A 13,096-nucleotide genomic window follows, 5' to 3' on the forward strand; every position below is an offset into this window, starting at 1 on the left:
GGTCCATCTAGTCCAGCATTCTATTCACATAATGGCCAACAGCAGCATCACAATTCAATAAGGCAGGTGAACAATAAAACCACCCTTAAAAACAACTAGGCAGCATGCTGGTATGCCTGGGCAATTCTTTTAAAGAAGTATTTGCCCAGGCAAAAGACAGAGTGGGCACCAAGTATGTTTCTCTGAGAAGAGCATTCCAGATATGAGCTGCCATGACTGAGAAGCTCCTTGTTCCTCATCTCAGATGAGGGTGGGACTCAGAGGAGGGCTTCCAATGGAGGTCATAAGGTTTTGGCAGCCTCATGCAGTATGAGGTGGTCCTTCGGGAGCAAAGCCCCAAGCTCCATAGGGCTTCATAGGTAACTGCCAGCACTTTCGAGTTGTGCCTGGAAACAGTGTGACAACCAGTATAGTGAGAGATGCTCTCTATGGTCAGGCCCAGTTAGCAACCTAGCAGCTGTGCTATGTACAAACTGAAGTTTCTGAGAAGATGTCAGAAGCAGCCCCATGTACACGAGTCCAGTGAAGATGTTGCCAGGGAATGGATAACTATGCCCAGACTTGGTCCAAGAGGGGTTGTTAAAAGCTAAGGCATTAAAACAGAAAAGGGTCAACGACAGAATTTAGAAATGATAATTACCTTTGCATTGGGCCTGAAAATAATGGAAGAGTTCTCATCATACTCCAGGCTGTTTTAAACAGAACAGAAACATGGGTTGGTTGCTAAAGGAGTTACAGTTTGCATTGGCATCCTGTGTTAGCCAGTCTCACAATGGTACTTTCTTCCAAGCAATTATCTGTTTATTTTTACATCAGTGGTAGAATCATAGAATAGTGGAGTTGATAGAACAGAGGAACTCCAAGCCTGCATTTTTATTTACTTTTTGTAGACTGTTTTCATTATAAGCAAGACACACAGGAACTGGCAGCTTGATCCCATGGGTCAGTTTCCACCGCAGCAGCACAAGTACAAAACACAAGTGGGGCAATATCAAATGAATTTTCCTGATCTTACCAACAGCCTCAATTGTATTTGTTGGCAAACGGAATCTACACCTGCCTCTATGGCTCCCGCAGCCTTGAAAGACAATTACGCCATGCAAGGGGCCTACAGAGGATCCCTCCCTGTCCCAACCAAAGAGCTTAAGTGCCCTCCATCCCTCTTACGCCTTTCCTGAGGTTAGAATCAGACTTCTGCAAGGCAGTATGTTAACATAGCAGGCTTACATACAACAGGGACATAAGACATCCTTTTCAGTTCACATAAGGGTTACATAATATTTCACTAACAAAACTGCCAAGCTTACACACTTTGGCAACACCTTGAAGGGTAATGCTGACTGAAAGCACAGAAACAGCAACCCCGGATCTGCACCATTTCCTACCAGTTAAAGCTATTCAAACATGTCTAATGCTCAAACTCTCCCGAATATTTAGGGTCCAACGCAATGAAGATACAATGCTGGAGAGATTGGGAGGATGCCCTGGTGATCAGATGCTCCCTTCTTCTACTTCTCCTCTCTCCATAGTTCGTTCCCATGCTGCCCTAAGCCCTGGTTAAGTGTAACATTGGCCCCGACATTAACCATAGTTAATGCTAACAAGGCTCCAATTTCAACCAAAGTTTGAAATCAGAGCTTAAAACTGGCCCACAAATTTATGGAGAAGGAATCTGGTTAGTATTAATCACAATTAACATCAGGCTCAATGTAATTGTTAAGACTACTGGAAGAAACTTGCTTTGAAGAGAAGAGGGGCTTGGGAATGAAGTGTACAATCCCACAGGCTGCTCCCCATTTCTCAGCTGCAGATACCCAATATTACATCCCCATCAGCCTTTAACAATACTAAATACAGTACAATCCACCGGAAAATGCATAGAGTTAGGGTTCCCAGATCTTTCCCTTCTCTTCCCTGAAAGCAGTGACTTGGAGGAAGTCCCACCCTTACACTTCCCTGTTGGGGGTTCAGCTCATTCTGTTGCACATTTTGTGACCAACATCAGGAACCGTTTAGCTCAGCATTTTAATATGGTTACAGGATAGTAAGCTTTGGCAGACTCTGGCACTGTGATGGCAAAGAGGTAGCCACAGAAACTGCTGTTTACAACAAATTCACCGCCATGCACTATCCTCTCAAGCAAATCGAAACCTCTTCCCAGGGAAGAACTGACAAGTCTATTATCAGTAGAGTGTACATTTTACAGTTCTGGAGCTAAGTAAATGGCAGCGTTTAAGAAGAAATTTTATAAATGCTTACCTTCCCAGCCTGTCAAATACGGGGGCACTTGGCTTGCTGACATTGTTGAAAAACAGGTCCAACTGAAATGTGTGAGGGGATGTCTCACTGGGAATAGAGCCAAAGTAAAAGAAGGAATTATTTTAAAGAAGCCTGCTAAACAAGATAGTCAACCCTCAAGTTATCAATTATTATACAGGCAACTATCTGCAAGGATAAAAGCTCCCAATTTTTTAAAAAATGAGCTCAATATTTAAATTACAAAGTTACCATTCCTTTATGGCCCTGTTCACACGCAACAACAAACCCTGGTTTGTGGTTGTTGTGAATGTGCATTGTCGGATTGCTCCAGTGCTAGCAGAAGTAAATAAACGAGCGACCATGGGTTGTTTAGCATTGCATGCCTACCCAGACTTCTGGCTTCTCTCTCCCACAACAAACCATGGGTACTTTCGCTGGGAAGTTGGAGGAAAGACAAGTCAGAGGTCTGAATTCAAATGTAATACTAAATATCCCAGGGACAGAGCATCCTTGGGTTATTTAGCCACTCGCACCTGACATGTAAGTGCTTGCAGTCAGGCAGAATGCACCAGCTCCCTATTGCATTTGCAACAACCAGGCTGGTGTTGCGGGCAAACTCAGACTTCACGCCTTTGTGATAAGATATAATATCAAATTTTGTTAAGAATCTTTCATACAGCATTAATAATAGGATTTCCTATACATAAATTTATACAAATACAAGACCCAATAAAAACAACTACAGATATTTATTTATATACCAATTCTAACTTCCAATATTAAATCAAATCCAATTAAAGAACAAAACATTTATAAAAGTGTGTTTTATTTATTTATTTAGTATTACATTTATATCCCGCCTTTTTTCCTCCAAGGAACCCAAGGCAGCGTACATAATCCTCCTCCTCTCCATTTTATCCTCACAACAACCCTGTGAGATAGGTTGGGCTGAGAGTCCGTGACTGGCCCAAAGTCACCTGGTGGGTTTCCATGGCCAAGTGGGGATTAGAACCCAGATCTCCTGACTTCCAGTCCAACACTTTAGCCACTACACCACTGGCTCTTACTTCTCGAACTGTTTCAATTTCTCTGACACTGGAAACATGTAAGAATGTTACAAGCCAACCCTAAATTGTGGGAATTTTACAAGTATGCCATTTCATGTACCTGGGATTGGACACCAACATGTCCACACACAGCCCCCAAAGCCCCCAAATGGAGGTGGGGAAACCAAAACAACCCAATAAGGATGCAATTCTCAGTGGACATGGACTGCTCACTAACTACCAGGGGTGGGAGGGAAGCTGTGGGTGGGGAGAAGAAAATGGAATGAAGTGCCTTGAACCCTAAATAGATGCACTCCACACGGCAATTTTGTTGCAAGTTCCCACTTGTGTGTCTGTATTTTGATACAGCATAGAACTAAGAAACATGCGTTAAACGTGCCTGGATACAACAGAGACCTAGCATAACTAGAAGGCACATCCACTGACGTGAAGATGTGCCCCTGATTTTCACCAATCTACACACTGAATGTCATTCCAAAGGGTCTCCCAACCCATGGAAGTGGCTTTTGAGTAGGGTGCAGGAGGCTGCTGCAAGAAGGAAGGTGTGGGAAAGCATAATTCCTAGCTTGTTCTAACCACAGTTTGTCATGATATGTGAGCTGGGGAAAGTAGGGTTAGCACTAGCCAGAATTGGCTCCAAACTATGGTTTGCAAATCTACTGAAGATTTAGTTTTATTGTTGAGTGTTTTAAATTGTTTTGAGCCTACTAACAGGGACTGGCTGACAAGATCATATTACGTCAGTCCTTCTACAACTTCATTGGCTCCCAGTCCAGGTCCGGGCCGATTCAAAGTGCTGGTATTAACATTCAAAGCCCTAATCGGCTTGGGGCCAGGTTATTTGAAGGAACGCCTCCTCCCATATGTGCCTGCCCAGACCTTAAGATCATCCACAGGGGTCCTTCTCCGTGAGCCCCTGCCAAAGGAAGTGAGGCAGGTGGCTACTAGGAGGAGGGCTTTCTCCGCTGTGGCACCCCGGCTGTGGAACGAGCTCCTCAGAGAAGTTCGCTTGGCACCTACATTGTTTTCCTTTTGTCGCCAGCTGAAGACCTTTTTATTTTCTCAGTACTTTAACACCTAATTTAACTTAAATTTAAACTCTGCTGTTTTAATTTCATATTTTAACCTATATCAATTTTTACTGTGTGGTTTTATCCTGGTCGTGCTTTTTATATTGTATTTTGTATTTGTGTTTTTAAATTGTTGGTTGTTTTATTATGCTCTTCTTGGTTTTAATTTTTGTGAACCACCCAGAGAGCTTCGGCTATTTGGCGGTATAGAAATGAAATAAATAAAAATAATAAATAAATAGATGGTTTTTATATTATGATTTATATTGTATTTTAAAAACCATCTACAAAACAATTTAAAACACTCAACAATGAAACTAAATCTTTAGTCCTTCAGTTTTATGGTTAAACATGTTATTGTGTCTTTTAGATCTTTGCACCGCTGCTGGCTTTTACTCTGTTACTTGGTTTCATTCTATTTTTAAACTTAAGGTTTCATATTTTATCTTGTTGTAATACTGAGTTTTACATTTTGTGAACCACCAAGAGAACTTTGGGTATTGGGTGGTATAGAAATGTAGTACGTAAATAAATAAGTGACCCTGGCCTTCTGCCTATGGGGGCTGTCTTGATCCACATACCAATCCCTCTCCAAGTTCTCTCATGTCATTCTAAGCTTTGGAGCAAGCTGAAGCAGCATCAGCATATTCTAGTAGATAGTACTAGATGGATCCGGGAGACCTGAGTTCAAGTCTCTCCATCATAGCTTGAGAACGTTACTCTCTCTCTCATACTCATTTCCCACCTTTACAATGGGAGTAACAGCTTAACGCACATGGTGAACAAGATACGAACAAGAAAAGGCACTCCAAATCAAAAAAGATGTACAAAGAGGTGCTAGTGTGAAACTTGATTTAGCATTTTGCACTTACCCATAAGCTCTATTTTCAGGCAAGTTAGAGTGAGCTCTTACTCCCGGAGGGATGACACGCACTTCATTGATGTAAACTACACATGGGAAGCGGACCACGTCTACGTTAGTACTTTGCTAAAAAAAAAATAGCAAATAAAATTCAAGAAGGCTGAAAAAAACTTCTTTGTTTAGCTTCATCAGCACTCTGAAATCTCCCTGAGAGAAAAATGCATGGCACATAGCCCAGAAATTGTATAAAAGGCAAGCAACGGTACTACAGTTGTATCAAACCATTTTTTCTTGACATGTGCCACCCACGCTACCTTGCTTGCCACATGCAATGGGCAAGATCATGAAAAAAATGGCATTCAGCCACTAAGTACAGCTTTTGAAGAGTATACTGCAATTTCATTTTTATCTTTTTAAATGTTGCCCACTTCTTGTAATAAACACGTTAATATTGTATATCATATAGTCTGATAAACTTGTTTCTATGTACATACACACCCTAGGCAACAACTGAGCTGATGCGATGTCATAGAATATTCACAAACATTCTAACTACTATGGGAAGGGCCAGTCATAACAATAATGAACAGTATACCAGCTGTTAGGAAAACAGCCTTCTATATGTCTTCCTGTGGAGGGGAGGTGGAGAGGAAAATTGGGATAAGGACAGGAGGAGCTAAGTTCTGTTAACAAGTAATGGAACATGAAGAGGCAGGCTGAGGTGTAGGGACAGAAGAGGGACAGTTGGCTTGAACTAAGTAATTCAAGGAGCAGGTACCTAAAGGACAAGAAAAAAGTTTGTAGGGTGTCATGAAAGAAAAAAAGAGCAGAAAGGGTAGAGCGCAGAAAAAAGAACAGTTGGCCAAACAGGGAGAAAGCTGCACTTTGATAGCATGAAACAAGAAGGAAGGCATAAATACTGTGAAACACAGGTGCCTGAATATCACATACTGATTCAGTCATCTATCAGCATTTTATTTAATGAGTTACTCAAGGGCCACTGCATACTGATTTAAAACAACATAGCTACAGATTATATCATTCAAAAAGTGAAAGTAAATGTTAGAGTCAAAAGGAATACAACCACTTACTACCAGCAGATTCTGAGGCTGCCATCCTAAAAACAGTTAGGAGGCAATCCATAGGACAGTAATCCTCATGAAATTGGAGGGTTATGATCATCCTATACAAGGCAGGAGGAGCAGAAGAGGCGATCTTCACCTCACCATCCTTTGCCCTGCATTATTTGCTAGATAGGCTTTTCTGCCCATCTAGCAAAGGCATTTTGGAGGGGGAGGAAAAGAGGTTGGCAGAGGCTCAGGATAGCTCTGTCCTGGACTCTCCAGTTTCCTCTCCTCCCTGTCTACCAAAACACCCCTTCTTCTCCAAGTTCAATTTTCCATCCTCAGAAGCGAGCCAGCCAGCACAGTTCTTTCTGCACCAGCTTCAAGATGGCAGGGGAACGGGTTGTTGGATCTCCAAATCCCAAGGTCAGAGCGCGGTCTCTGACCTTGGAAGGACTCCGAACAGTGTCTGGGGGGCACAGGATTGCTCCCTCCCTTGAATACAGTGGGACTTACTTCTGAGGAAACACACACTGTTAATGCAAATTGAGCCCAACTCAGAAACAGCACCGTTTTTAGGGATTTCAATAAACTGCCTATTTTGTTTTATTCTCAATAAAGAATTTCAGTCCCAATGTCTATCAAACAAATTGCATTAGTTACAAAAGGTACGTATACTTAAGAATGAAATAAAAAGATTATAGGATGCCTGCACAAATTCAGCAGTTTTATTTCTGTAGTGTTTTATACATATTGTTTTTGATATTTTATTGTACCCCACCCAAGAGTAGTATAGCCCACCCTGCCTTCCAGCCTGAAACTTACTGTCATGTTTTATTGGTGTTACCTGCCATGAGCACAATTTGTGGGAAAAGCAGCATTAATAAATAAACTGAACAAAAAGGGAGTGTCAATAAACATCTGGCAGGCCACAGTGCACAACAGACAAACTGTTCAGCTTGGTGGGTCAAGTCTATGCTGGCTACACTATAACCTGATCCAAACCTACAAGCAAGCCCTGATGCACACCTGATGAAACATATGCATGCTTCTCCAAGCAATTCCAATAGAAGGAGCAACGCTTCCAAGGCTCAGAGATTCATCTTTCAGGACATTTTTTGCAGTTGAGATTGCTATATCAGTCCATTATTCGTAAGCGAGAGCAGTTTGATTACTTAGCAGCAAATATTATGTTACTTAGGCAGGTGACAGCTGGGACCCCACTGCACAAGTTTTGCTGTACAGCTTGGCAGCTCTTCTCTCTCATAAGCTTTTTTCTACTCCCAATTACTTTATTTTTTAAAAAGCCTTGCTATACACACATAAAATATACTCAACAGAATGCCCGTACTACTACTCTGACAGATTAAAGAAAATGGTTGAAGTAAGGGACCTCTCTGCTGTGGATATCCAACAGCCTAAACATTTTGTGGCAAAATACTGAAGGAGTGATTTAATGTTACTGTTGCTATTTATAAGCCTATTCTGGATAACTTTTACCTTATCCTTTTACTAATGGACTTGCGTTCTAGAATCATGCACACCAACAGAACAAACACAAACTACAGTAAGTCAGACATTTCTTTTCATAAAGAAAGGAAATAATATTCTTGGGTATAACTTTTTGGAAGGAATGCAGAGTTATTTTCTTTGAAGATCTTGCTTTAGTAGACATCTTACACTTGGTTTGCACAAGTACAAACGTTTCACATAGGAGGCCTGTCACTGAGCTAAATAGTTGTCCCTCCATTGCGTATTTATGCTGCTGGTAGATTAAGGCAGGCAAAGACAAAAGGCCCGCATCCTGCTGTTCACAACCATCACACCACTTGGTCTAGGCCTTTATAGGTTACTTTTAGCCAACCTCCTAGCACAGAGAGGATGTGTTTGATTCCCATATAAAGACAGCATGGGCAGGGAGAGAATCAGAAGCTTTGTGAACATATGTAATCTACGTATTTGTACAGCAAGGTACAAACGTCCATAAGGAATTGCTAGAACAGTCCTTAGCTGTTCTTGTACTGTTACTACCCACATAGATAAATGTTAATACAAACATAGGGTTATTTTACCCCCATCAAAGCATTATAACACCTTGCAGAGACAATAGCTACCCACACTGGTAATTACAAACTACCAGCGAATACTACATATTCCTGATTAAATAATGACGACCACTTGGCAAGGAAAAAAAATCCAGGCACCAGGTTGCAGGACGCCTGGAAACTTTTTCGAGGCACCAAGGAATATGAAGGACTGTTTACACACCTGCACTTGGGTGCAGACTTACGTATGTACCACACAGAGCCTCCTTCTAAAAAAAAAAAGTAAAAATTAAAAATGGAGCGAGTCAACACTGTAATCGCTCTTTGGCGACCACAGTTTCCTTTGTGAGGATAAAGAGAGGAGCTTCTGGCCCCGCCCTAATTCTTGCGCACGAAATAAACCCCCGACCGGGAAGCAGAAAGACTAACACCCCGCCATCCCGTCCTTCCGAAACGCCAGCCGAAAAAGGAGAGAAGACCTTCGCAAGCCTCGTTACCTCCGTGCTCTGGTGTTTGAAAGTGTCTAAAAACAGAAGCTCCGTTGTTGTGTCCGCCGCCATCTTGCGTCGGCGGAAGCACCTGGCCCGAGAATACAAGCACTTCCGGAGTCAAGGAGGGGCTTTGCGCGCCGACTCTGCAGTTGCGGGGCTGCAGGCTCTTGGGATGCTGGGGGAGGAAAGTAGTAAATGGCCTGGGGGTAGTGAGAGGTTAGAGTTGCAATACTACAGGAAAAAATTAAAAATGCCCTACTTAGAATAGGTTCATTGAAATGAATGGGACTTAAATTAGTCATGACCAGCTTAAGTCCTATTCATTTAAATCAGTCTAGCCTAAGCACTATTTCCGTTGAATTTTACCCTATACATCCTGACTTGGGAGTAAGCCCCATTTAACAGTGCGGGTTACTACCGAGTAAGGCTGCGTGGGATCGGCCTGAATTTGCCACACGCTCTTTGTTGGGGAGTAAGCCCCACTGGATAGCGAGAATCATAGAATAGTAGAGTTGCAAGGGGCCTATAAGGCCATCGAGTCCAACACCCCACCCACAATGCAGGAATCCACCCTAAAGCATACCGGTATGTCAAGCTGCCTCTAGTGTGGGAGAGCCCACAACTTACTTTTAAGCCAATTGCATAAGATCAGTCTCCCAGGCACATTGACTTAGGAGTAAGCCCTACTGGAACAGTGCGATGAGTTCCTGAGTACGGGTAGGATCAAGCCGAAAGAAGTGTTAGCTTGCTTTAAAGCCACTGGCAGCCCTTGAAGTCAGCTCAATGTTGATTGAGATTCCAGCTGGACATCAGGAAAAACTTCCTGACTGTTAGAGCAGTGCGACAATGGAATCAGTTACCTAGGGAGGTTGTGGGCTCTCCCACACTAGAGGCCTTCAAGAGGCAGCTGGACAAGCATATTTCAGGGATGCTTTAGAGTGGATTCCTGCATTGAGCAGGGGGTTGGACTCGATGGCCTTGTAGGCCCCTTCCAACTCTGCTATTCTATGATTCTATGACAATAACGAGAGCACCACGTCGCACAGAAACACTCATCCGATCGTGATTGCATACTGGACTGTGAATGCGACGAGTATTTATTTACAATTCGTACTTTTAAGTCTATACTCATTGGAGAGGTTGGACTGGCTGCCTTTTCCTGTCACCTGTATCCCCAGCGGGTTTGCCGCCGTGCACCCCTGAAGAGAGTATGTTATTGTGGCCGGATCCTTTGCAGGGGCAGGATCTACACTACTGCTTATAACGGTTTATAATGGTTTTGACAGCTGTTCAGGTCCAGGACACATTACATATACCGTTTTCAAAGCTTTTAAAAGTGTTGTATCCTACTTGGTGCAGATCTGACCCTAGGCACGCCTGAGCAGTGAAATGTGACAGCAACGAATTCATACAAGATTGATCCTTCCCTTGCATGAGGCAATCCACTCTGTTCAATTCATTCGTCGATTTAGGGTGGGTGACAATAGCATACCTTCCAGAAGCTCTGTTCAATGGGGGCTTACTCCCAAGTAGGTGTACACAGGATTGCAACCATTCTGCCTGATCTTACGCCTAGACCCACTTGAGTTCGGAAGGCTTGTAAATAAGTGTGCTTAGAATACCACAGAATTCAATTATACTTATCCTTAAGGCTGCAGTCCTATACACGCTTACGCATTGAGTTCAATGGCACTTACTTTTGTGTAGCTATGTCGATGATTGTACTGTGTGTTTAGGATTGTAGCTAAATCCTATGGAGTTTTATTGGAAAATAAATCATATTTTATCTAACGGAGCTTACTCCCGTTCTTACTAAATTTGCTTAGGATTGCAGCCTCACAGATGAAAACAAATAGTTGGGAGTAAGACTCGGTCACCTGTTAGACTTACTTTGCGTGAACTATCATAGGATCGGGATGAAAGAAACTAGCTTTCTTAGGAGACCACATTCCTCGAAATCGGAAAATGATAAAAACGGGGCTGGGGGAGCAACCTCCCATGCACAACTCTTCCAAGTGAACAGGTGGACTTTCCTGCGCGGTTCGTAGACTCCCCAAGCTCCATTGAAAACAGAGGGGGGGGGGGAGAAAGACGTGTTGTTTTAATGAATGACAACTCCAACTGCTGCAGACAATTGGCCGGTAGCGGCTGCGGCTTCCTACAAGCGCCCAGGACCCCTGCCTTGCCTCCCTTCAAAGCCAGCGGGGCGAAGTGGTTTGCCTTTAAATGAGGATTGGAGGAGAAGGTCGAGCAAATCAACTCCGAGGGCGTCCGCAGCGCCCGCCTCCAAACCAGATCAGCCAGTCCGTCAGCGCCGCAATGGTGCCTGCTCGGGCGAGACTTAGGACAGGCAGCTGCTCGCCCGAGTCTGACTCTGGGCCCCTTTTTCCAGCAGCAGCAGCTGTTCTACAAACCAAATAGACGTTGCTTTAAGGATGCAATCCTGCGCTTGTTTACACAGAAAAAAAGTCCTACAACTCCCAGCATGCATGCTGGGAGTTGTAGGACTTTTTTCTGTGTTAACATACATAGGATTGTGTCTTTAAGGTAAGGTAATTAACATTGGATATTAAGGCAATATACAATGTTTATTTATTTATTGCATTCTATACCGCCCAATAGCCGAAGCTCTCTGGGCAGTTTACAAAATTAAGACAATTCAAAGTATAAAACAACAGTATAAAACCATAATATAAAATACAGTATAAAAGCACAACCAAGGTAAAAACAGCAGCAATGCAAAAATACAAAATTTAAGTGAAGAATAGACACATTAAAATGAATGGGACATCTGTTAGTCATGAGTAATGAAAGTCCCATTCATTTCAATGGGTCAACTCCAAGTAGGATTACCATTGGATACTACCCTAAAAGTTTGTTGTTGTTGTTTTTAAAAGTGTATATTATCACCATTGCATTTTATTATGCACCTTTAAAAGGAATCAATCTACTTACACAGAGCTTTGAAAGCATAACCTTAGCAGGCCCTGTCTTTCCTCCCAAAAGTTGTAGGATTTTTTTTCTGTCTAAACATACATCACATTGCGCCCTGTGTTCTAGCAGTTATGTCTTCATTTTTTACTCTAGAGTAGGCACAGAGGGGGGCAAGATCTAGAACTTAAAAGCCCCTCCCTACCCTTCACTCTAGGGTCCAGATCAGGATCTGTACCTACTCTAGAGTAATAAGGGGAGGAAGACACAGCTCTCACACACACGTTTCCACAGACCGAGACAGAGGAGAGCTAGACAGCTGATAAAAGTGAATGAAGTAACAAGAGCTTGAGTTTGAAGTGGTGGAGGAGACACCTGCATCTCTCCTGTCCCGTGGCAAGCTCTTATGCAAGCCCATGTTCCAAAATAAGAACACATTGCGAGACAAAACATGTGCTACTTCCAGTAGCAGAGGCAGTAAGCTTGTGTACACCAGTTGCTGGAGAACATGGGCGGGAGGGTGCTGTTGCACTCGTGTCCTGCTTGTGGGTTCCTGGTCAACAGCTGGTAGGTGACTGTGTGAACAGAGCGTTGGACTAGAATGCACCCTCGGTCGGATCCAGCAGGGCTCTTCTTATGTTCTTATGAGACCACAAGAAAAAGACGTAGCCTGTCTGTCACATTATGTGCTGTACGCACTTCACTGCAGACAATGCTCTTGCCAAAACGACAACAAAAATAAATGCATGAATCTTCAATGCTACAGTTACCTTGGAGTAAGGCCCAATAAACAATCACATTTGCTTCAGACTAGACATACATGGGATTTCACTGTAAGGCAAGGATGGGCAATGTGTGGGCAAAAATAGGAATCAAAAAAATGGGGGCCCTCACCTATCTCACAGGGCTGTTTTTGTGAGGATAAAATGGAGAGGAGGAGGAGGAACACAACATGCTGCCTTGTGTTCCTTAAGGAAGAAAAAAGGTGGGATATAAATTAAATAAATAAATATTGAGACTTGCTGTGCGCTAAATGTGGGTCAGGAGAGTTGCTCTGCATATCAGTCTCATCTGTCCCTATTCTTAGCCTTTTGTGCATACTGAGTCAGACCCTTGGTCCATCTAGCCCAGTGGCATCAACACTGACTGGCAGCACCTCTCCAGGGTTTCAGGCAGGATTGAATCTGGGACTATCTGCATGCAAAGCAGGTGCTCTACCACTGAGCCACTGCTGTGCCCCACCCCAGCATCCACCCAGCACCTCACCCTTCAAAAGTGGGTCAGCCATCTCTTCTCTCATGCTCAGA

At 43.1% G+C, this 13,096-nt stretch overlaps 1 protein-coding gene across 1 annotated transcript in view; it reads right to left on the reverse strand.

The window, feature by feature from the left end:
* Positions 1-8,941, reverse strand: part of VIRMA (vir like m6A methyltransferase associated) — a 40,267-nt gene extending 31,326 nt beyond the window's left edge. The window contains 4 exon segments of the mRNA XM_063130956.1: positions 641-689; positions 2,260-2,346; positions 5,269-5,384; positions 8,865-8,941. Of these exon segments, the coding sequence (XP_062987026.1) occupies positions 641-689; positions 2,260-2,346; positions 5,269-5,384; positions 8,865-8,927 (315 nt within the window). The 5' untranslated portion in view covers positions 8,928-8,941.
* Between the last annotated feature and the right edge of the window lie 4,155 nt (positions 8,942-13,096).

Source organism: Elgaria multicarinata, chromosome 7 (genome assembly GCF_023053635.1).
Source record: "Elgaria multicarinata webbii isolate HBS135686 ecotype San Diego chromosome 7, rElgMul1.1.pri, whole genome shotgun sequence".
NCBI classification, from domain to species: Eukaryota; Metazoa; Chordata; class Lepidosauria; order Squamata; family Anguidae; genus Elgaria; species Elgaria multicarinata.